The sequence below is a fragment of the Chinchilla lanigera genome, unplaced genomic scaffold, assembly GCF_000276665.1.
Source record: "Chinchilla lanigera isolate Chin_1 unplaced genomic scaffold, ChiLan1.0 scaffold00012, whole genome shotgun sequence".
Taxonomy (NCBI): domain Eukaryota; kingdom Metazoa; phylum Chordata; class Mammalia; order Rodentia; family Chinchillidae; genus Chinchilla; species Chinchilla lanigera.
Window position 1 is genome coordinate 4,524,231 of NW_004955413.1, and position 23,751 is coordinate 4,547,981.

The 23,751-nt window shown below is 52.4% G+C and overlaps 2 protein-coding genes across 3 annotated transcripts; both read left to right on the forward strand.

Moving 5' to 3' along the window:
• The first annotated feature begins 5 nt into the window (after positions 1-5).
• Positions 6-1,530, forward strand: LOC102009926 (chromosome unknown open reading frame, human C12orf57). Its single transcript, XM_005378850.2, has 3 exons — positions 6-306; positions 498-674; positions 1,307-1,530. The coding sequence occupies exons 1-3, from the start codon at positions 255-257 to the stop codon at positions 1,456-1,458; spliced, it is 381 nt and encodes a 126-aa protein (XP_005378907.1). The 5' UTR covers positions 6-254; the 3' UTR covers positions 1,459-1,530.
• Positions 1,531-1,723: 193 nt separating this feature from the next.
• Ptpn6 (protein tyrosine phosphatase, non-receptor type 6) lies at positions 1,724-22,947 on the forward strand. Of its 2 annotated transcripts, none has more exons than XM_005378848.2 (15): positions 1,724-2,094; positions 9,053-9,175; positions 9,342-9,536; positions 17,304-17,493; positions 17,651-17,767; positions 17,851-17,964; positions 18,069-18,165; positions 18,435-18,514; positions 18,664-18,813; positions 19,613-19,744; positions 19,847-20,001; positions 21,804-21,871; positions 21,973-22,124; positions 22,213-22,304; positions 22,448-22,947. In XM_005378848.2, exons 1-15 carry the CDS (start codon positions 2,081-2,083, stop codon positions 22,560-22,562), a joined length of 1,794 nt encoding a protein of 597 aa, XP_005378905.1. In that variant the 5' UTR covers positions 1,724-2,080; the 3' UTR covers positions 22,563-22,947. The 2 variants fall into 2 exon arrangements, with proteins under 2 accessions (XP_005378905.1, XP_005378904.2); XM_005378847.2 differs by lacking the exon at positions 1,724-2,094 and adding an exon at positions 8,676-8,974.
• Positions 22,948-23,751: the final 804 nt, after the last annotated feature.

Here is a 23,751-nt window from a genome sequence, read left to right on the forward strand (position 1 = left end):
AGCAGGTTTTCTGGTGTTTATCCGGAAAACCCCCGTTTCAGTTTCATATAAGAATTGTTCTACGTTCATTATTGTCGAGTTATCACTTTTTCTGTGCGGCTGTCATGTGACGTTTAAGCTCCTGTGTATAGAGCGTAAGGTGACGCGGGAAGACTTCCGGCTGTGGCTGATGTAGCTTCCCTTGCGCCCTGCCTGTTCCTATACCGCACTTGCAAGTGGCGCGCTCTGTTTTCTCGCGCCCTCCTCGCCGCCGCATGGCGTCGGTTTCCGGGTCCCCCGCGGCGCTGAGCGCCGAGCAGGCCAAGGGTGAGCGGCCTCTCCGTGCATGGGGCTGAGGGGTGGGCGCGGGATGCCGTGCCTTTCTCTTCCCAGTGAGGGGTTCGGAGGCTGCCCGCGGCCGCGGCTCATTAATTTCCTGTGCTTTTCTGTCTGCCGCGCCTGCTTGCCTTGCGCCGACGCCCACCTGGCCGCCTCTCTGGGCTCTCTCTGGCTCACAGTGGTGCTGGCGGAGGTGATCCAGGCGTTCTCCGCCCCCGAGAACGCGGTCCGCATGGACGAGGCTCGAGACAATGCGTGCAACGACATGGGCAAGATGCTGCAGTTCGTGCTGCCCGTGGCCACGCAGATCCAGCAGGAGGTTATCAAAGCCTACGGCTTCAGCTGCGACGGCGAAGGTGGGGCCGCCTTGGGGTGGCGGTGGAGTAGATCCGGGAGTCCGGGAGAAAGTGCAGGGTCGCCGGTCCCTGAGCAATGATCCTTTTTTTTCCCGCCACGCTGCGCCAGCCTCAATCTGACTGTTGGCACCCCCAGTCCAGCGTCCACCCTGAACTTTTGCTGGAGGGGTCCTGAATGCGTCTTACGGTGCCCATTAATCACTGTTCTTTCTGGTGCGTACTCGGGCTCTCTCGCGCTTGGGATCAGGACCTCACTTTTGCTAGCTGCGGCAGCTGTCTCCCAGACGCAGCTTCTGGAGTACCTTCAGGGGTTGGAGGTTGCATTTTTTTCTCTCGGTGAGATCACAGCATTTCCCCAGGGTGTGAAGGCCTGGGATCTGCATGTTCCCGGGTCTTGTGACCAAACTGCTAACGTGCTGGAGAGAGAGAAGCACATTGTTCGAGGTAATTTCAATTCCCTGAATCGCATCCTTTGTGCCCACTGTGGACCGGAAGTTGTTGATCCTGCAGGTCCCAGGGTCATGGTTGACTCCCTGGCCACAGGGAGAGCCACCGTACCTGTACTGCGTGCCAGACACTTCCCTGGCACCCTGGTCTCCGGAGTGTGCGTGACTCTCCGCTCCCTCTTGCAGGTGTCCTTAAGTTTGCCCGCTTGGTCAAGTCCTATGAAGCCCAGGATCCTGAGATCGCCAGCCTATCCGGCAAGCTGAAGGCACTGTTCTTGCCACCCATGACACTGCCACCCCATGGGCCTCCTTCCGGTGGCAGTGTAGCTGCCTCCTGAGAGTCTCCTCTCCACTGCCAGGGAAAGGAAGGCCTAGGTGTTTCCGAGGACAATAAATGTGCCTGTCCTTGAGCCTGTGTCGGTCTTCTGAAGCCTTACCTCTCGCCTCAGACTCCCTCTGCCTTCCCAAGTTGCCCCTTCCCCGTGTCCAGGCCCTTCCGGTCCTCCCCCAGGGCAGGTGAGCGCTGGCTGGGCGCCCTGCGGTCTGCGGGGCGGGTCTGCCCAGGCAGCACCTCCTTCTCTGAGGACGCTGCCCGCTGAGAGAGCCCGGTGGCAGGCGTGTCCTTGGCCGCGGTTACTTCCTGGTCTTCACTCCTCCCCAGCCCGCCGCTGCTGTCAGCCCAGCTCCAGGTGGAGCTGCAGGTGGCTCCTCCCTGCCCTGAGGAGCTGGGTGCCACGGCAGTGTGGGCACTTCAGGGGCAGCGGCTGCGAGGGCGCCCGGCCAGCCCCGCCCCACCTGTCTCTCCCTGAGACCATTAGTCCAGGGCCCGGCCTCGCGTGCCATCGGCCTGGCCGCGGTGGAGGAGGAAGTGGCTGTGATCGGCGGTCTTGCTTCCTAGACCCGCTCAGCTGTGCGGGTCCTGGACCCGCCCCCTCCAGGGACTCCCAGCCCTCCGGGGAGATGCTGTCCCGCGGGTGAGTCCTCCATGCAGGTCCCGCAGTTCGGGGAGGCGAGTTTCCTCACCACAGCAGGTGTGAACGCGAGTGCAGGAGAGAGTGTGAGTGCAGGTGTGAGTGTGAGTGCTGTCGCCCAGGGCTTCTGTCCCCGCGGATCCCCCGCCCCCGCAACCAGGGTGCCGGCTCACTCTCGCCCCTCTGCACCTGTTCTCACCGTTTTCCCTGGATAGTCGTGCGTGTTCTGTCATCAGGAACCTCTTGTCCCCGCCTCTGCCCCTGCCTGGGTGGTGGGCACCACTCAGACATGACAGACGGTGCGTGCGAGGACGTGCCGCTTCCCCGCTGTCCGCCGCCTGCGATTGATTCTGTTTGTTTCCCATCACTTCCCCTTCCTGGGCACCATCTACTGTGTGGCAGCTGTTGTATAATGAGATGGGCACGGCCCCCTGCTGTCACACAGCTGACATTTCAGCAGAGGGTGACACTAAACCCCAATAAAAAGAACCAGAGGTGGTGATCCACCCCTGTCATCTCAGCTTCTCACAATTTATTGAGGTCCTGTCTCAAAAAAGGACTGAGGGGAAAAAGAAGCAAAAAGCGTTGGGGGTATAACTCAGCGCTCCTTGATTCAACCCTTGGTGCTATGAAAAATAAACCACTCAAAGCACAGGGCTAGGTCAGGTGCTCGGAAACGTTATGCAGAGCCTGGCGGAGGTCGGTGCGGAACAGGTTGGAGGGCTTCCTGCACAGGTGCCCAGAGCTGAGGCCCGATGAGGAGGCGGATGCAGCCAGAGGGGGTGGGAGGTGACAAGCATCAGCCGGGGGTGGGGAGAGGGAAGAGCCCTGTGCCAGGGCAGGGGGCCTGAGGGAGCGCCCTGGGACAGGTTGGACCCAGGCGGTGCCTCCCATGCCCTTGCTGTCTGTCCCTTCTGCCGCCCAGTGTGCTTCCCGGCTGCTGGTCTCCCGGAGGCTCTCATGCAGCCTCCTGCTCCCCGGCCTTTCATGTGTGGCCCTGGGCTTTTCCCTATCAGATGGCCTCAGCTGGTGGCACAGAACCCTCTCTGGGATGTGTGATGCCTGCTGCATCCCATCCTGGCCTCTGAGCCCTTTGCTCTGGCGGAGCAGCCTGCGGCCTGGCCTGGTGTCACCCCTGGGAGGCACCTGCCCCTCCATCCCCTGTCTGTGCCCACATCCGCACTGTGGTAGACCGGCCACCAGGCCATGTCCCAGAGCCAGCTTGTTCACCTTCCACTCACTTGCTTATGATTTTGGACAAGTTCCTGAACGTTTTGGAATCTTAGTTTTTGTTTCTAAAATTGGGTTAATGGCCAGGCGTGGTAGCGCAAGCCTGTAATCCCAGCACTCAGGAGGCTGAGGCAGGAGGATCATTGTGAGTTTGAGACCAGCCTGGGCTACAAAGTGAGCTCAAGGCCAGCCTGAGCTGTATAGCAAGACTCTGTCTCAGAAAGACAAAATAAAATAAAATAAAATAGGGCTAAAAATAGCTAAATAAGATTGGCATGAGCTGGTTATACATGCTATTCAGGAGGCTGATGGAGGACTGAAAGTTCAAGACCATGGTGGGCAACCTAGTGAGACTCTATCTTAAAACAAATATAAAAAAGAGCTGGGGTCCAGTTATGGTGGCCCACGCTTGTAATCCTAGCACTCAGGAAGGCTGAGGCAGGAGGGTTGCAAATTCAAGCCCAATTTAGCAATTAGCTCTACCCAGCCTCAACATAAAAATGGGCTGGAGATGTAGCTCAGTGTGATTCCCACTACTAAAAATATACAATAAGAAAGTAGATGACCTGAGAATTTTTTTTTGTACTGGGAATCGAACTCAGGAGGATCACTTGCCTGAACTTGTGCTTGCCAGGCAGGCACTTGTGCCACTGAGCTATACCCCTAGCCCAGTGGCCTGAGAATTAATTAATACATTTGTACCAGACGTGGTGGCACATGCCTGTAATTCCAGCACCCAGGGAGGCTGCGGCAAGAGGACCACTATGACTTTGAGGCCAGCCTGGGCTACACAGTGAGTTCAATGCCAGCCTGAACAGTTACATGGTGAGACCCTGTCTCAAAAAATCCCAACAACTGCACCCCAAATCTGTTCTTCATCCCTCCATCCTTCAGTATCCATGGGAGATTTTGGGGGTTGGTTCTAGGACCAGGAGCTGATAGCAAAGTCTGCATCTGTTCAAGTCTCTGATATAAATGATGTAGGATTTGCACAGAACCCCTCCCCCCACACATCTTCTTCCGTATGCTTGGGATCATCTCAGAAAGTGTTCACGAACCCTAATACCATGTAAATGCGCTTGACAGGGGGATAATGAGGGAAAAAATCTGTATATCGTTAAATACACACAACTCGAGGGGCTTCAACCCAGGGCCTTGACATTGAGCTGCATCCACAACCCTTTTAAATATTTATTTATTTATTTGTTGTCTTTGAGAAAGAGTCTCACTATTTAGTTCAAGTGGGCCTTGAACTCACTGTGCAGCCCAGGCTGACCTCCAATTCTTGGCAATCTTACTGCCTCAGCCTCCCAAGTCCTGGAATTTCAGGTGCATACCATCATCCCTAGCCAGAACAGACACAATTTTAAAAAAAACAAAACAAAATAAAACTTTTTTTTCCAGTCTCTGGTTGGTTGAACTACAGGATGGAAGACCTTTGGTTGTAGAGAGCACATTATACAATGTAAAAGCTATTGATTCTGAAATTCTACTGCCTGTCAGGTTTTTGCTCTTCTTTTTGAGACAAGGTCTGGCTCTGTCCTTCAGGGTGACCTTGAACTCACTGTGTAGCCCAAACTGGCCTTGAACTACTCATGGTTATCCTCCTGCCTCAGCCTTCTGAATGCTGGGACTACAGGTATGCATCATATGCCTTGCTTTCTCCCTCCCCCTTGTTCTCTTTTTTTTTCTGAGAACTCATTAGGAGTTCAGGTTCATCTTGAATTTGCTATGTAGCCCAGTACTTCTTTTTTTTTGTCTTTTTGAGACAGGGTCTCGCTATGCAGTTCAGGCTGGCTTTGAGCTCACTTTGTAGCCCAGGCTAGTCTCGAACTTGCAACAGTCCTCCTGCCTCAGCCTCCTGAGTGCTGGGATTATAGGCGTGTGCTACCATACCTGGTGTTCTTTTTTCTTCTTTTTCTCCTCCTCCTTTTTTGTTTTTGTGATGGGGCACTTGCTCTTTTGCCCAGACTGACCTCAAATTTCTTGGTCTAAGTAGGCATGGTGGTATATGCTTGTAATCCCAGCATTCTGGAGGCTGAGGCAGGAGGATTGCTGTAGTTTGAGGCCAGCCTTGGGTACCCAGTGAGACTCTGTCTAAACAAAACAAAACAAAACAAAACAAAACAAAACAATTCCTACAATTAAAAAAAAAAAAAATTCCTGCATTAAGTTATCCTGCCTCAGTCTCTTGCATACCTGGGTTATCACCTTTGTCATCAGTATTTGGGAATTGCAGTTAGCCCCTGTCATCAGGTGGGGACACGGAAGCTCAGAGAAGTCCAATAATGACTGAAAGGTCATGCATGCCTATACTTTCAGACCTTGGGAGGCTGAAACAGGAGGATCACTTGCCTGAACTAAGTAGCAGAGACCCTGTCTCAAAACAAAAAGCAGCTGGGAGTTGTGGTACATGCCTGTAATTCCAGCACTCAGGAGGCTGAGGCAGGAAGATCGCCATGAGTTCGAGGCCAGCCTGAACTACATAGTGAGACCTTGTCTCAAAAAAACCAAAACCAAAACCAAAACAAAAATAAAAAGCAAACAAACAAAATGAAAGATTTTTTTGAAACCGGGTCTTGCTGTACAATTCAGGGTGGCCTTGAACTCACCATGTAGCCCAGGCTGGCCTCAAACTTGAGGCAATCCTTTTGCCTCAGCCTGCCGAGTGCTGGGATCACAGGTGTGCACCACCACACGCCACCAAAATGGAAAGATCCTTTCCGATTGCTCTCTCTTGCAGCCTGCCGGTCTTCCTGACCTGCTGAGCTTGACTTCTGCCTTCCTCTCTCTGCTTCCCCAGGGAGTGCTTTTCTTTTGTGGCTCATCAGGAACCTCAGAGTGTAGCTGTCAGCCTCCTGGAAGCTGTGTCTTCCCTTACAACCTTTGGGAAAATTCTTGCATCACAGGGTGGGTGTTGTAGAACTTCAGCGGGATGGTCCTGTGTATGCCAGTGCTCTGCCAGCTCCGGTTGTTCTTTCTTTTCCTGCGAAAGGACAGTGGGGCCTGTGCATCTAATTTTCATTTCTGTTTTGTTGAGATTTTTGGGTACCCAGGAATCAAACTCAGGACCTGATGCTTGCCAGGCAGGCGCTGTGCCACTGAACTATATTCCCGGCCTGTTTTGTTGTTTTTTTGAGGCTAGGTCTCGCTATGCAGTTCAGGCTGGCCTTGAACTCACTGTGTAGCCCAGGCTGGCCTCAACTCTCAGTGATCTTCCTGCCTCAGCCTCCCAAGTGGTGGGATTACAGGTGTGTGCCACCATTCCCAGCATGGGCCTGTGCATCTTATCCAAGTGTCTGTCTTCTGGCTTGGAGCCTTCAGAGAGATCCCTGCCACTTCCCTGGGTAGAAGAGGCCAGGGACAGCAGAAGGAGGGGCACTGGCCAGGGTGCCATGGCTGTGTGGCACTGAGTGTGCACGGAAGTGTGGGTGGCAAGGACCTGGTGTCTGTGTGGGGCTCAGCCGACCGGGTCTGGCAATGGAAGGGCGTGGGTGGGAGGCCCCAGGGCCTGAGTGTGGGACAGGAAGGCGTCTCCGTGGGCGTGCTGGCGGGTGTATGGTGACTCTGTTTGCTGTTCCAGCGCCAGGCCTGGGGAGGGAGGTGGCCGGGTGCATGGCCACTTTGCATAGACACCTGTGCCCTGGCATGGTGGCACCAGGAGGCCCTGGTCTCTGGGTTATGATGTCCAAAGTGTAGGCAGTGCAATGCGACCCTGTGATAAAGTGACTGAGCCAGTTCCCCAGGGCATGAGTGTTAGTGAGAAACCATATTTGAAGAAAAACTGTAATGGAGGTTTCTAAAAATGCTAAAGTGAGCTGGGTGTGGTGGTGCGTGCCTGAGAAACCAGCACACTGCGAGGCTGGAGGATTAAAAGTTCAAGCCCGGCTGGGGTAATTTTTTTTTTTTTCTGTCTTTTTGAGACAGGGTCTTGGTATGCAGTTCAGGCTGGCCTTGAGCTCACTTTGTAGCCCAGGCTGGCCTCGAACTCACAATGATCCTCCTGCCTCAGCCTCCCGAGTGCAGGGATTATAGGTGTGTGCCACCGTGCCCGGCCTCCAGCCTGGGAAATTTAGCAAGACTGTGTAGAAATAAAAAATGAAGGAAGGGCTGAGGATGTGGCTCAGCACGATGGCCCTGGTTTTAATCTTTAGTACCACAGGGGGGAAAAAAGTTGTCATGCGGAGAAGTCAGACTTCTTATTTTTTATTTTTGTGATACAGGGGATAGAAGCCTCCAGCAGGATGGGCAAGCATTCAACCACTAAGCTACATACCCAACTCTTTCTATTGATTTGTTTGGGACAGGATTTCACCAAGTAGTCCAGAAAGGCCTCAAACTTGAGCTTCTCCTGCCTCAGCCTCCCAAACATGCATTACAGGCATGTGCTATCACACATAATTTTCTTTTATTTATTGAGACATAACAACAGTGCTGGGCATGGTGGCACATGCCTGTAATCCCAGCACTCGGGAGGCTGAGGCAGGAGAATCGTTGTGAGGTTGAGACCAGCCTGGGCCACATAGTGAGTTCAAGACCAGCCTGAACTACATAGTAAGACTCTTTTTAAATTTATTTTTGTCTTTTTGAGACAGGGTCTCCCTATGCAGTTCAGGCTGACCTTGAGCTCACTTTGTAGCCCAGGCTGGTCTCAAACTTGCAATGATGCTCCTGCCTCAGCCTGCTGAGTGCTGAAATTACCACCATGCCCAGAAACCCTGTTTTTTTGTTTTTAAACAGAAAACAAAATAAAAAGAGATATAAAGTGCAACAATTTGATTAACTACACTTTATTTGGTGATACTGGGGGTAGAACCTAGGGTCTCACACATGCTAACCACTTGTTTTATCACTGAGCCACACCACATCCCAACTTCATTTTTTTTTTTTTTTTTTTTTTTGGTACTGGGAAATCAGACTCAGGACCTTGTGCTTGCCAGGCAGGCGCTTACACCACTGAGCTATCTCCCCAGCCCCTCAACTTCATATTTTTAAAATTAATTAATTAATTAATTTTGGTGTTTTGAAATAGGGTCCTGCTATGCAGCCCAGACTGGTCTCAAACTCTTGGCGATCCTCCTGTCTCAGCGTCCTGATTCCTTGTCTGTTAAATGGGGACAGAAGGCACCAGTGCCATAGGGCTTGATGAGAAATAACTCTAAAGCCCACGCGTGACATCATGGCAGTGTCTAGCGTGCAGTGACACTCCGCTAAATGACAGTGGTCCCTGCCATTGTTAAGTGCCGCAGAAGGCTGTGGAGAGGCAGCCAGTGGAAGGAGGCAATGGTGTGGGGTCCCATGCAGGAGGTACGAGGCGGGCGGGGAGGGTCCCAGGCATGAGTGTGTCCTCATGGGCAGACGTGTGGGAAGCCATCCCTCCCCCACCACCACCCTCTGGTTCTTGCTTGCTCTGCTCCAAAATGAGAAGTACATGTGAGTTCCCCCGGGGGTCGGCCGCGCCCCTTCCTGTCCCCGCCCTGCCGCTGCCTGGGGGCCGTGGATTGGCAGCCCTGTGCCAGGACCTCGGCCTTAGGTGGCGAGTTGGCAGTCTGGGCCCTGGGAGCTCAGCCTCTGAGTCCTCTCCTGCCCGGACAGACTGCACCTCCTCTTTCCTGGCACCCCCTTCCTCTCCGGGAGATCCCAGGATGGTGAGGTAAGGGTTGGAGCCCACAGGAGCAGGCGACACAGTGCCCGGGCCCGGGGACCCTCCTCATTGCTGCCCATGCCACAGGTGGTTCCACCGGGACCTCAGCGGGCTGGATGCGGAGACCCTGCTCAAGGGCCGGGGCGTGGATGGCAGCTTCCTGGCTCGGCCCAGTCGCAAGAACCAGGGCGACTTCTCGCTGTCTGTCAGGTGGGTGGCCCTCTCCTCTGCGGCCCAGCCCCTGAGCCCTCAGGCCTGTTTCCCATGGCACCCCCCACCATGCCTCCTCCCTGTCCTTGCCCCATCTCCCAGCCTGCCCCCACCGCACCCCGCCCCTGTGCCTGCACCTCCAGCCTCAGCGCCTGGCACCCCACAGGGTAGGGGATCAGGTGACCCATATTCGGATCCAGAACTCGGGGGACTTCTATGACCTGTATGGCGGGGAGAAGTTCGCAACGCTGACTGAGCTGGTGGAGTACTACACCCAGCAGCAGGCTGTGCTGCAGGACCGGGACGGCACCATCATCCACCTCAAGTACCCGCTCAACTGCTCCGACCCCACCAGCGAGAGGTGACAAAGCCACTCCCCTGGCCCTCTGGGGAGCAAGGCCTGAGGGCCACCTCGCCCTGTCCAGGGTCCCTGTCAGCTGCCAACCCAACCCTGTGAGTGACAGGGAGGCCCCTCCTTGGCCTGGTGTTCTGGCAGGTCAGCTCTGTTGCTAGAAAGCTCTTTCTGTGGAACTGAATCTCCTTCCTGCATCTCTGTCCTGGCCCAGCCAGGCTCCTTAGAGCAGTGAGAGGTTGGTGGGCAGGCCCACAATGGGTTCCCTTTAAAAATGTTTTTAGTTCGCCTGCCTGGCAAGCGCAAGGTCGTGAGTTCGGTTCCTGGTACCAGAGAAAAACCAAAAAAAAAAAATGTTTTTAGTTTTTGTTTCTGTGAGACAGGGTCTTGATATGTAGGTCAGGTGGGCATTGAACTTACTATGTAGCCCAGGCTAGCTTGTGGTGATCCTCCTGCCTCAGCTTCCTGAGTTCGGGGGATTCCCTTTTATTAGGATGCTTAGTGCCTTATCTCAGCAGCCTGATGAGGATTGGTCTGTCCATTGGGGTTGATGGAGTTTGGCCAGTCCCAGCGTCCTAACGTGAATAATTAAACGAGGGTGCGAGGTGGCCATCTGGGCATGGGGCCCATCTCTGCCCTGGGGACAGGTTGTATTCCAGGCCACTCTTCCTCCTTTTGCTGGAAAAATAGAGTCCCATCACTGGGCTGGCTGACCCCATGTGGTCTCCCCAAAGCACAGGTGAGGGAGGGGGAGCAGGAATGCTCTTCATTAGCCAGAGTGGTATGAGTCTCAGCAGTCTGGAAGGCTGAGATGGGGGGTTGCAAGTTTATGCCTAGGCTGGGGAATTTAGTGACTTAGACCCTGAGTCAGAATAAAACAGGGCTGGAGATATAGCTCTGTGTGAAGGCTCTGGATCCAATTCCCAGTGCCATCCCCACACCAGAAATAAAGCTCTTCATTACACTGTGGCCCGGTTTATCGCTTTAGTGGCAGAGCCTGTTAGGGTACAGGGAGGCGAACAACCCAAGGTTTTCTCCCCCTGGAACTCTGGGGCCGGGCAAAACTGGCCTTGCCCTGTTTTTGTGTGCTGACTGTTGCAGTGACACTGAACTTTGATGCTGCCAGCTTTTAGTAATTGTTTTTCTTTGCTGCTGGGATGGAACCCAGGGCCTTGTGAATGCCGATCTCATGCCCCACTCCTGAGCTATAGCCGAGGGAGTTTTCAGGCTTTTTGAGATTCGTGTCTGCAAACTTCATCTGTATTTGTGTTAAAGTCATTGATGAAAACTTAAAACTGGATCAGGCTGAGCTCCAAGCCCTATGCCCACCACCAGGACCTCTTCCCGGTCAGCATGGAGCTGTCCTTCAGCTTCCTCTTCTACCAGTGAGCCCTGAGAATGGATGCCTCTCCTCGTGCTTGCCCTCTCAAGTACTTTCTTTCATTCACTTTATCTATCTATCTATTATCTATCTATCTATCTATCTATCTATCTATCTATCTATCTACTTGAGACAGGGTCTCACTATATAGTTCAGACTGTCCTTGAACTCAGTATGTAGCCCAGGCTGGCCTTGAACTCACGGTGATCTTCCTGCCTCAGCCTCCTGAATACTGGGATTACAGGTGTGAGCCACTTTCTGAAGTGCTTTCTTTTTCCCTGCAATGTTCATGGCTGCTTGCCACCCAGCCCTCCCCTATATTCCCCTTCCTTCCAGGCCCAGCCGGTAGAACAGCAGGGCCTGGTGGGGGCCCCAGAGAGGACATCTGTGTGAGTTTGGGGTTGGAAGAGGAAGGCTGGGTGGACGGGCTGCCCGGCAGGGCTGAGAACCGGCTTCAAAGAGTCGGAGAAGCTTGGGGGAGGGGGCAGACTGGGCTGGGAGGTTAAGAATGGGTGGCTATGAGAGGTGCTGTGGTCACCCTGCCCGGGAGCCTGAGCCTCACCCCTGACCTGGGAGCATGTGGGAGGCCCTTGCCCCAAGCTTCTGTCTGTTCCCTACTGTGGCTGCTACCCTCCTTTCTCTGGAATTTGCATCTGTCCCTGGGTGGCAAGCTGAGCTCTTGGCCTGTGGTCAGCAGTCATTTGCAAGGAGACTTCCTCATCCTGTCTCAGGGAAGGGGCTGGCCCCCTCACCTCTCTCCCTGCAGGATGGCCCTGCGCTCCTGGGCGGGGCAGGAGAGGGGGAGGCCTTGAGTGGCAGTGGCCCTGCAGGTGTGCATGGGTCAGCGGGGCCTGGCCCCTCCGCCTTCCCCCATCCCTGCGGTTGGAAAATGTCCCCTCCCGGCCCTGGGCTGAGGAAACCTCACCACCTCACTTCTCACTCTCCCCAGAAGGAGTTTTGTGTTTTTTCCATCACGTGGTTTCCTGTGGGGCTGGGCATCTGGGGCTGCAGTTTCCTCCTGGGAAGGGGTGTGCTTCGGGGAAAGGTCTTAGTTCTGCTTTCTACCCCAACAGTCCCTTTGAAGCCTTTGAGCCCCTTTGAAGCCTGGGATCCCTGACATCACCACTGGCACCCTTGGGCCCCCACACCACTCTTTCTCAGTGGGTGTTTGTGTCCCCGCTCCTGGGGGTCCTCCCCGTGCCCTCCCCTGACTTCCGTCCCATTCTCCCACCATGCTCTGTGGTTTGGCCTCCACCTGTCTCTCTTCCTTTGTCTCTGCTTTCTTTCCCCAGCCCAAACTTGAATCTCAAGGACACTTTCCCTTGGCATTTGTTCCTCAAGCTATCCCAGATGTTACCTGCCTTTCTGTCTTAAGCTTTCAGAGGTAGCTCTGGGTTCAAAGTGAAACTCTTTTTCTTATTTTTTTATGTTGGGGAGTGAACCTAGGGCCTTGCCCATGGTAAGCACAGGCATGGTCCCCCATGGACCTGTATCCCCAACCCCCATGGTTAGAACTTTTCTTTTTTCCAGGACTAGGGATTGAACCCAGGACTTTGCAGTGAGCAACGTCCCCAGCCCCCAGCCCTTTAAATTTACTTATTTATTTATTTATTCATTCATTTTTGAGAGGAAGTTTCACTATATAATCCAGGCTGGTCCTGAATTCACTATGTAGCCCAGGCTGGCCTTGAACTTATGGCAGTCTTCCTGCCTCAGCCTCCTGAGTACTAGGATTGCAAGCATGTACCACCATACCTGGAAAATTTTTAAAATTTTAAGACAGAATCTTGCCATTGCCTAGCCTGGGCTCAAACTTAGGATCCTTCAGCCTCACACACCACCTCTGGTGCTATGGCCTGAGCAGCTCTCAAAGTTCCTGGGGAAAGGATGGTGAGAGGATAGAGAAATAAAGCTAAGTGGAGCCCTCTCTCTGGATGGGAGGAAAGGAACTGCTCAACCACCATAGCTTGTTTATTTATACATTTGGCAGGTTGATATCACATGACACCCCTTTACCTAGCAACCCACTGCTTGGATTATCTCAGGGCTTGATGTTCTCTAGTCTGAAGCAGCTTTTTCACATGGCTTGCCTCAGGTGCTCTTTGTTCTCTGACAGGCCTTGCTTTGACCCCGCAAGTGTGATCAATTTTCAGCTTCAGCTGGTCCCTACATCTCCCCCTTTTCTGTTTTGTAGTTGCAAGCAATGGGGGTCAGTTGAAGTTGGAGGAGCTGTGTTTGGAGGACTCTGTAGACATATTTTTTCTTGTGGTTATACTTTTCTGCTGGATGTTTAAGACCAACTTAAAGTGAGACCTGTATTCATTAATTTTTTGCTATCTACCAAGGTCAGTTAAGTCTCAGGAATTACCTTGGAACCATGTATTGCACCTCTGAGTTCTCCTGTGAGTATCAGCTCTCTGGATGAGTCACAGCCATTGCTTGACCAACTTGATTTCTTTTCTTTTACTTTTTCTTTCTTTTTTTTTTTTTTTTTAGGCAGGGTATCGCTATGCAGTTCAAGCTGGTCTTGAGCTCACTTTGTAGCTCAGGCTGATCTCAAACTCACAATGATCCTCCTGTCTCATCCTCCCAAATGCTGGGATTATAGGCGTGCACCACCACGCCCAGCCCCTGACCAAGTTGATTTCTGTGAAAGTTTAGGAGATCTTTTCTTTCCTGGTGACTTTCCTTAGGCATACTATACATTATAGATCACTTTCCTCTTCTTGGTCAGGAGACCAGGGACTCACCAAGTTATGAGATGTTGCAGCAGAGGTTTTCTTACGTCCTGGGTCCTCATTGACTTCAGAGGGCTGGGGTCAAAAATATTGGCTGTCCTCCTAGCCCATCTATTTTTCTAGTTTTTGGTCTCTAACCCTCAGCTGTTGAACATCCACAAGAGCAGGTTGATGACATTACATTGTAATGAAGGGGGTAAGCTTAATATTATTATCTTATCTAAATATCAAGCACTTTGGAACATAAAATGGAACTGTTATTTTCTCACAACATCTCCCATGGATGTTTTAATATTTGCATCCCTATAAAATGTTAACAGTTACATATTTTACATAAAAAATTAGAAATCAAAAGCCATACATAATATTGCAGCATGACAATCATGATGATATTTTGTAACATACTTAAATTTCCATTTTGACATAATATAACCCTTTTAATCAATCATCTCTATCTAATACACAAGAAACTTTAACTTGTTGTCCTTTAATGGGATGTACTTCATATAAGTTTTTGTTGGAGTCAGATGTCTGAATTTGAAAGAAAAGTCTATCACCATAAGCAATCCTCATTCTACACTTCAATTTTTTTTGTTTGTTTGTTTGTTTGTTTTCCGGTACCGGGAACCGAACTCACGACCTTCCACTTGCCAGGCAGGTGCTGTGCCGCTGAGCTAAATCCCCAGCTCCTCATTTCACACTTTAGAAGATCTGAACATCTGCAGGCATGAATACATTCAATACACTACAAAAACAGTAACAGTCAATTTTCATAACCATATGAAAACCTTTGTACCAGAGGATCTTTAAATCAAAAACCTTATTGTCTAGAAAACTTAATCCTTTGATGAATGAACAATGTAAACATATTATAATAATACATTTTAATAACATTTATTGCAGTGTCTCCTGTAAGGCTATGGAGATCATCAGAGCCTCCTATCAGTGAACAAGAAAGAACTCTATAATGTTTCCAGACAGCTGCTTTCTTATTCATCAACTGGAGTCCTGTCCAATAATTTCTCTATACCCCAAAGGATTTTTGTTTAATTATCTTAATAATTTTTTTTGATGACCTATGAGAAAACCAAATTTGATATCATTTTGACCAGCTGGCAACCCAGGTGAAAGCATACTTTTTAACTCTATAAACCAAATTAAATTATGAACAAATGATCCAAAAATGCAAAAGAAAAAGGGAAAAGAGAAAAAATTGTTGCACTCAAATAAAGAACACCTGTTAACGGATGTGACAAACAGACAAAGAAACAAGTACACAACCTAACAGATTGGATAAACAGACAGACATCTTACAAAATCAGAGTACACTCAAACATATTTGTTTTTGTTTTTGTTTTTGTTTTTGTTTTTTGGTACTGGGAATTGAACTCATGACCTTACGCTTGCCAGGCAGGCGCTGTGCCGCTGTACTATATCCCTGGCCTTAGTACACTCAAATATATTTTTGACCAAATTGAATTATAGTAACTCTTTCACAATTTTAGGAATTTATAAGTATAAACAAACTAGTCAGATTTTGTTGTCAATCAGTTAACAGAGATCTCTTACAAGAAGAATTTGGAAGGAACAAAATATTTTATCTATAATTTATATATATATATATTTTGTTTGTTTGTTTATTTGTTTTTATTTTTGTTTTTTTCTGGTACCGGGAATCAAACTCACAACCTTGCACTTGCCAGGCAGGCACTGTGCTGCTGAGCTAAATCCCCAGCCCCCTAATATATATTTTTTGTATTTTTTTTTTTGCCTTAAGAATACTGGCTGGGCTGGGGATATAGCTCAGCAGCACAGGCACCTGCCTAGCAAGTGCAAGGTTCTGAGTTCAATTCCTAGTACAAATATATATGTATATGAATACTGGCAACTTTCAGCTCAGTTATCTCTATATACTCTGTCATCTACTCAGACCTTTGATTCCCATTTTTTCCCATTTTTGGTTACCATCTCCTGGGCATTCTAGGTCAGTTTCAATTGGCCCCAGGTCAGGTCTACTGGCTACAGAGCAGTCTCTGAGGCAGCACTGTCACAGGACTGAACGTAAGCTTCTTGAAAGGTAGAATCAACTCCTTCTCCAGATCTGGGTCCATGATACAGCCAGACAGCATGCTCTGGCACCCAGATGTGCTGTTCAGCATTCTCTGGAAAGACACAAGCATACCCTGGACCCCAAATTAGCATTGGGCTAGGTCCCTTCCCAAAGGACTCTGCCTAGCTTTCTTTTTTTGGGGGGAGAGGTCTTTTTGAGACAGGGTTTCGCTATGCAGTTCAGGCTGACCTTGAGCTCATTTTGTAGCTGAGGCTGGCCTTGAACTTGCAACGATCCTCCTGCCTCATCCTCCCAAGTACTGGGATTACAAGCGTGCGCCACCACGCCCGGCTTGCCTAGCTTTTTTTGTTTTACCTGATTGAATTATCTTTTTGTTGTTATAGTTTTATCCATAGTAGGATTTAAAAATTTAATAGTATATACTGCCAAGTGAAGTCTATTATGAGGTATAAATTTTGTAGGGAAGGAGTCCCCCTTTGTTTTGTAATTGAATTTTGAGCATACAGTGAGCATGTTTGACAATTTTTAGAACTTGAGGATTATAAGGAATTTCCATGGTAAGGGAAATATTATAAGTTTTACAAAACATTTGGAAGGCAGCACTTGTATAGGCTGGGATACTGTCAGTCTTAAGTGTAGAAAAAAAAAGAAAATCTGTATCCTGTATTCAGGCACCCAGGGCTGCCACTTGCTGCTCCCAGCAGCAACTGTGGCGCCCGCCTTGCTGTCTCAGGGTTGTGGGCTAGCTCCCCTGCTGGCAGCAGCTTATTGGCCTGAAGGGAGCACTGTTTCCCCTTGGTCTTGCTGTTTGGCACAGTGCCTCGGTGGTAGTGACCAGGAGGGGGCCAGTGCCCGCCTTGTTGAGGAGAATGGGCTCCATCTCCAGATCAGCTTTGCCATTTATTTATACATTTGGCAGGTTGGTGTCACATGACACCCCTTTTCATAGCAACCCATTGCTTGGGTTGTCTCAGGGCTTGGTGTTCTCTGGACTGAAGCAACTTGTTCATGTGGCTTGCCTCAAGTGCTCTTTGTTCTGACAGGCCTTGCCTCACCTTGAACATGTGATCAATTTCCAGCTTCAGCTGCTCCCTACAACCCGGCTTGATGAGAACAGTTGAGGTTTTCCTCCTATGAATCAAGGGTGTGGGGCCTGTGTGCAAGTGCTCAGCCTGTTTCTTCATCTGTAAAATGAGGATAATAGCTACCTTTCAGCCTTCTCTCCCGATTCTCCAGAGTAGGAGTAGCTGGACATACTGGCACGCATGGCCATGCCTGCTTTTTCTTCCACAGGTAATAAGACAATAATAGACCTAAATATAGTGAACTTTATTTATTTTTGGAGATAGGGTCTTGTTATGTAGTTCAGACTGTTCTTAAACTCACTATGTAGCCCAGGCTGGCCTCAAACTCATGGCAATCCTCCTGCCTCAGCCTCCTGAGTGCTGGGATTACATGCCTGGTTTTTATCGAGGTGGATCTGAAAGCATCTACCAGGTGGTAGGTGCTGAGTTCACCACCACGCTAGGTACACCTCTCTCTGAGTCTGTCTCTGCCCTAGCCCTCACCTCCTGCCTCTTCTGCAGGTGGTACCATGGCCACATGTCGGGAGTGCAGGCTGAGGCACTGCTGCAGGCCAAGGGTGAGCCCTGGACCTTCCTGGTGCGTGAGAGCCTCAGCCAGCCTGGTGACTTTGTGCTGTCGGTGCTCAGCGACCAGCCCAAGGCCAGTGCAGGCTCCCCGCTCAAGGTCACCCACATCAAGATCATGTGTGAGGTGAGGCAGCTATGCAGTTGGTGGGGGGCATCCTGTGGGGCTCCTGTGTGCGCCCATGGCCCAGGCTGGGCTGTGGAAGAGTCTGGCTGGGCTTGGACCCCGGGGCCCTGGGAAGGAGGCTTGGGCCCTGAAGGGTGGCCCTGCTTGGCACCTCCAGGGTGAACGCTACACAGTGGGTGGCTCAGAGATCTTTGACAGCCTCACAGACCTAGTGGAGCATTTCAAGAAGACAGGGATCGAAGAGGCCTCGGGGGCCTTTGTCTATCTGCGGCAGGTGAGGGGCAGACCTGGCATCCCCTCCCCAGGGGGTGAACTCCTGAGGTCTCTAAGTTGCTGCCTTGACCTCACGTGCTGCAGCCTTACTATGCCACTCGGGTGAACGCGGCCGACATTGAGAGCCGGGTCTTGGAGCTGAACAAGAAGAAGGAGTCGGAGGACACAGCCAAGGCTGGCTTCTGGGAGGAGTTTGAGGTATGCAACAGAGACAGCAGGGCTGCAGCAGCTGGGCAGTTGGCCACCTGCGGACATGACCCCACCCACGGCTGGTGCTCACATCTCCTCCACTCACCTCTCAGAGTCTGCAGAAGCAGGAGGTGAAGAACTTGCATCAGCGGCTGGAAGGGCAGCGGCCAGAGAACAAGAGCAAGAACCGTTACAAGAACATTCTGCCCTGTGAGCACCATCGCCCACGGCCTCTCCCACCCCAGTCTCCTTCGCGCTCACCAGGGTCCACTTTCCCCTCCGGCAGGGCCTTTCTGCCTCCAGAAGTCTCGGAACCCCCCCACCCCCTGGAAACCTCTCCCCAACCCAGGCCGATCCACCCCTGCCCACTCACGTCCTCTGTGAGCCACAGGGCTTCAGAAGCAACAAAGTCCCGTCAGCTTAGGGAAGGTCTGTCCTGGCTGCTCTAAGCCTCTTCCCTACCTCTTTGCCCACTGCAGTTGATCATACCCGAGTGATCCTGCAGGGGCGGGACAGTAACGTTCCTGGGTCCGACTACATCAACGCCAACTATGTCAAGGTCAGTGGTGTGGGTCGCGTGGGAGCAGGGGCTGGGCGGGGGAGTTCCCTGACCTTGAGACATCTGGGCCTGGAAGCTGATGCTTAGGGCGACAGGGTAGAGCCTGGGGCTCACAGTCCCGGGACACCTCTGTCTGCACTGATGCTCAGAACCAGCTGCTAAACTCTGAAGAGAACTCTAAGACCTACATCGCCAGCCAGGGCTGTCTCGAGGCCACAGTCAACGACTTCTGGCAGATGGTGTGGCAGGAGAACACGCGTGTCATCGTCATGACCACCCGAGAAGTGGAGAAAGGCCGGGTAGGGCATAGCCCCATGCTATCCCCCCCAATTTCCACATTTCCTTCCCAAGACTGGTTCAGCATTGTTAGGCCAGAGAAAGTTTAGATGTTGGGGAGGAAAGGGACCCGAGGGCAGGGCTCTGATGCTTGTTGGGAAACTGGGGCCCCTGCACGCTGTGACTCCCGGACTCCTCTTTCCAACCATGGGCTCCAGACTTGGCCTTGGAACTGAGGCTGGGGTGTAGATTAGCGGTACAACACTTGCCTGGCATCCTCTGCCCAGCACTGGCAACTCCTTTTGGAGGACCCAGCTGGAATGTGACCTCCTCTGTGAAACCATCTGGGGTTGCCCGCAAACTCCAGGGAGAATTAGCCTCTTCCTGGGCCCTGTTCTGAGACGTGGGCTCTGTTTCTTGTTCACCTATCTCTCTGTGGGCTCCTGGAGACACCAGGCTGTATTTAGTGTTGTATTTGCTTCAGTTTTTCTCTTTTCCTTTTTGTTTTGTGCTACTAGGGGTCATAGCCAGGACCTCACAGGCCAGGCAAGAGTTGCCCAGCCCTGGGTTGTGTTTGTAGCTCCAGCCTGGTTTGCAGCCTTAGGCAGTTACGGGTTGGACTGGAAGCTTCAGTCGTTCCTCAGCTGCAGCAGCTGTTAGCGGGTCTCGGATGGGATCCAGGCTTCTGGCTCTGGGCGGGCTCAGGGGTGGTGCACTCCTCTGTCACACGTCTGCACCTGCCCAGGAACTCAGGACCCAGCACAGGGTCCCCAGTGGCCCCAGTGTCCTGCTTCTGTGCCTCATCCTTGTCCCACTTTTCAGAACAAATGTGTCCCCTACTGGCCAGAGGTGGGCACTCAGCGCGTCTACGGCCCCTACTCCGTGACCAACTGTGGAGAGCACGATGCAGCTGAGTACAAACTCCGCACCTTACAGGTGTCCCCGCTGGACAACGTGAGAGTCCTCAGCCCCCGCCCACTCCTGGAGCATCTGCGTGAAGGCAGGGTGGAGTGTGGTGTGGGAATGCGGAGCGCTGACCCTGTGTCCTTGGCCTAGGGGGACCTGATTCGGGAGATCTGGCACTACCAGTACCTGAGCTGGCCTGACCATGGGGTCCCCAGTGAGCCTGGGGGTGTCCTCAGCTTCCTGGACCAGATCAACCAGCGGCAGGAGAGTCTGCCTCATACTGGGCCCATCATTGTGCACTGCAGGTGAGGGCCACAGCAGGGACATGGCCACAAGAAAAGCCACAGCAGAGAAGCACCTGTGAGTGCCTCCCCTCCCCGGCCACCTGGCTTCAGGCATGGAGGAGCCACACAGTCTCCAAGATGCACCTTGGTCCTGTGGTGCATGGGAGACGCTGGGCTCAGTGTCACCGTAGGCTCAGGCCCTGGCGGCCCCGCATTCCCTCCGGGTCTCACTTAAATCTGGTCTGTCTCTTTAAGTTCCCCTGGGGTTGCTGTGGTCCCCCTGCACCCTCTGCTTCCTCCATTTGTAGTTCTGGGGACCTCTGCACCACTCCTTCCTCTCTCCCTTCCCAAGCCTCCAGGGTTGTGTAGCGACAGGGGGTCTTTGTGTGACAGGTGGGGAGGTCACATTTCAGCCAAAGTCCCACAAATAAGCTTCCCAGTGGCCTGGGAGGAGAAGCTGGAGGTCAGGATCCTGGCCAGGAAAAGCCTGGATAAAGTCCGGCCCTTCTGCGTCTCAGCTGTGTGTTCTTGGACAAATTACTTAACTTCTCTGACCCCCAGATTTCTCATCTATAAACTCAGGCTTGTGGGGTTGTTGTGAGATTAAATAAGACCCCTTCTCTGCGCCTGGAATACTCTCAGTGAGGGCTCCTGTTAGGCCGGGGCAGAGGGAAATGGCAACCTGCTGTGTCCTCTTCACTTCCTTCTCCCTCCATGTGACCTCAGGCCTCTGGGGCCTCAGACTTCCTCCTTCTTTCCACCAGCAACTGTCTGTCCTCAGTCCTGAAGCATGGCCGAGTCTGGAGTGGGCCTCCCTGCTGTCTCAGGGGCCAGGTCTACTCTCTGCCCTGCCGAGGCTGGGCGGCTCAGGAGCTACCCTCCTGTCGTGTCCCCCATTCACACGCTTCGAGAAATCCCCAGGGCCTTTATTTAGACATCACAGGAAGGAAGTGGGTGAGAGGGGGTTATTTTTGACAATCTGGGTTTGAAGTTAGACAGCACGATTCAGAGCACCAACCTGATGGGCGCAGCCATGGGTGGGCCTAGGTCGCCGTGGTCACCTGTTTTCCCAGTGGTTGTGGCAGGGGGTGAAAAGGAGGGAGAACGTCCTGCAGCCGCACTGCCCCAACCTTCTAACTCCAGTGCTCCCCGAGCCCTGTGTCCCCAGGCCTGCCCTTGTCCTCCTGCCTTGCTGCAGGGTTTGAAGAAAAGGGAAAGGAACCAGGCGTGGTGGCAGACGCCTGTAATCCCAGCGCTCAGGAGGCCGAAGCAGGAAGATCGTTGAGAGTTCAAGACCAGCCTGGGCTACAAAGTGAGCTCAAGGCCAGCCTGAACTGCATAGAGAGACCCTGAATCAAAAAGACCAAAAAAAAAAAAAAAAAAAAAAAAAAAAAAAAAAAAAAAAAAAAAAAAAAAGGAGAAAAGGGAAAGAAAACATCTCAGAAAGAAGTGCCACTGTCACTTTTTTTTGTTCCTGGGGCTGGAACCCAAGGCTCCTGAGCTGCACACCCCACCCATAGAACGTGGGAAGGCCAGGATGGGGAGAGCCTGGGGCCCCAAGACTATGGGGGAAGGTGGGGTCCTGGACCTCCAGGGCTGAGGGAACCACCAGTCAGGAGTGCGGGGTCAGGCAGGAGGCAGAGGATGGTCATGCTGGGAGACGTCTGGAGGACTCGACATCTGTGCTGCTGTAGCCCAGAGCCCAGCCCTTGCCTGTGAACTCCTTGGCCATTGTGGAGGGCCTGCTGCAGACCAGGTGCACATCTGCTCTGGCTGGAGCAGTGACTGGGTTCCTAGCCTCAGGTGGCTCTCTCCCTCCACAGCGCGGGCATCGGCCGCACAGGCACCATCATCGTCATCGACATGCTCATGGAGAGCATCTCCACCAAGGGTGAGTGACCAGGCACTTGGGGAGTGGGTACGCAGCCTCTGGGCCTCTGCCTCCTCCGGGGCTCTGCCACCTTGGGGCCTGAGCTCTAGCCTCTGCCTCAGGGCTGGACTGTGACATCGACATCCAGAAGACCATCCAGATGGTGCGGGCACAGCGCTCGGGCATGGTGCAGACGGAGGCGCAGTACAAGTTCATCTACGTGGCCATTGCACAGTTCATTGAGACCACCAAGAAGAAGCTGGAAGTCATGCAGGTGAGCACGGGGCAGGGCTGTACGGGAGGGTGGGTGTCGGTCCTCAGAGCCTTCTGGAACCAGCACCCTACCATGCCTCTGCCTACAGTCCCAGAAGGGCCAGGAATCGGAGTACGGCAACATCACCTACCCCCCTGCCATGAAGAGTGCCCATGCCAAGGCCTCCCGGACCTCCTCAAAGTGAGTAACCCTGCCCTGCCCGCCACTGCCCAGAGTCTTCCCGTTTTGCCTCCGTTTGCTCTCCTTTGACGGGGTAGTGTGGAGCGGCTGCTGGTGCTGGGCAAGTTGGGCCCACCCACCCGCACCTGCCCACCTGCCCACAGACACAAGGAGGACGTCTACGAGAACCTGCACGGTAGGAACAAGAAGGAGGAGAAAGTGAAGAAGCAGCGATCAGCAGACAAGGAGAAGAGCAAGGGCTCCCTCAAGAGGAAGTGAGCTAGGCGCCCTTGGAGGCGTGCGTGTGTGTGTGTGTGTGTGTGTGTGTATGTGTGTCTCCACCCTGCTCTGACCCCAGCTCTGGGGTGCAGGGGTGGCCACAGCCCGCCTGGCCTTCCAGGCTGTCCCCAGAACTGCTTTGTGTTGACCTCTCAGGGTCTCAGCTGCCCTGACTCCCTCCCTCCTCTCTGCAGCCCCATTCTTGGCCCTGCAGAGGCCTCCAGTGGAGCCACCCAGCCAGAACCCAGGCCCTGCCTATTCCACTGTAATTTAAACAGCCATGTCCCCGCCTCGTCTCCCTGACCCTGTACATAGATAGCCCTGCAAGGCCCCCAGCAGAGCCAGGCCCTTCTGTTCCTGTAAATAAAGTTCGTGAATCACCGTGCGTCCTTGGCTGCCTGTGCCTTTCTCGCCCAGGGACTCTGGATGGGTGGGGCAGGGTGGTGCCATCTGGGGCTACGTAAACCTCAGTCTTCTGGTCAGGCTGACCTGGTTCTGGGTGCTGCTGCTCACAACATGTGACATGATCCAGGTGCCACAGTGTGTCTGTCTATCCTTTTTTTCTTTCTCTCTCCCCTTTTTTTTTTTTCCAGACAGGGTTTCAAAACTTGAGACAAGGTCTCACTATGTAGTTCAGGCTGGCCACAAACTCATGATCCTCCTGCCTCAGCCTCCCAAATGCTGGGATTACAGGGTGCCCCACTACACCTGGCCCTTTCTTTCCCTTTTCCCTCCCCCTTCCCCTCTCCCTTTCCCTCCCCCTGTCCCTTTCCTGTCCCCTTTCCTTTCCCTTTCCCTTCCCTTCCCTCTTCACAGTGCTGGGGATGAAGCCAGGGCTTCCCAGTGTTAAACCACTGAGTCCCACCACTAGCACTCTAACTTGAAACTAAAAGTGAACATTGTGAATTTCACAGAAAAACGTTAGGAACATGGAATAGTGGGAGAAGTGTCCTTCTTGCTTTCTTACCTAATTTCACTGCTAATCCTTTCCCATGCAGATGTTTGAGATTCCACTGAATACTGTAAATTGTCTTTATTATTATTATTTATTTATTTATTTATTTTTGTTTTTTTTCCCCAGTTCTGGGGATCGAACTCACGACCTTGACCTTGCGCTTGGCGGGCAGGTGCTGTGCTGCTGAGCTAAATCCCCAGGTCCTATTTTTTTAATTTTTGAGGCAGGATCTTG

Excerpts from the sequence above, each read along its gene's own strand:
- Ptpn6 (XM_005378847.2), top strand. The coding sequence starts at position 8,742 with ATGAGAAGTACATGTGAGTTCCCCCGGGGGTCGGCCGCGCCCCTTCCT. Across the intron at positions 17,768-17,850 it reads CCTTTGTCTATCTGCGGCAG|CCTTACTATGCCACTCGGGT; the intron begins GTGAGGGGCAGA and ends CACGTGCTGCAG. Across the intron at positions 17,965-18,068 it reads GCTTCTGGGAGGAGTTTGAG|AGTCTGCAGAAGCAGGAGGT; the intron begins GTATGCAACAGA and ends CTCACCTCTCAG.
- LOC102009926 (XM_005378850.2), top strand. The coding sequence starts at position 255 with ATGGCGTCGGTTTCCGGGTCCCCCGCGGCGCTGAGCGCCGAGCAGGCC. Across the intron at positions 307-497 it reads GAGCGCCGAGCAGGCCAAGG|TGGTGCTGGCGGAGGTGATC; the intron begins GTGAGCGGCCTC and ends TCTGGCTCACAG. Across the intron at positions 675-1,306 it reads CTTCAGCTGCGACGGCGAAG|GTGTCCTTAAGTTTGCCCGC; the intron begins GTGGGGCCGCCT and ends TCCCTCTTGCAG.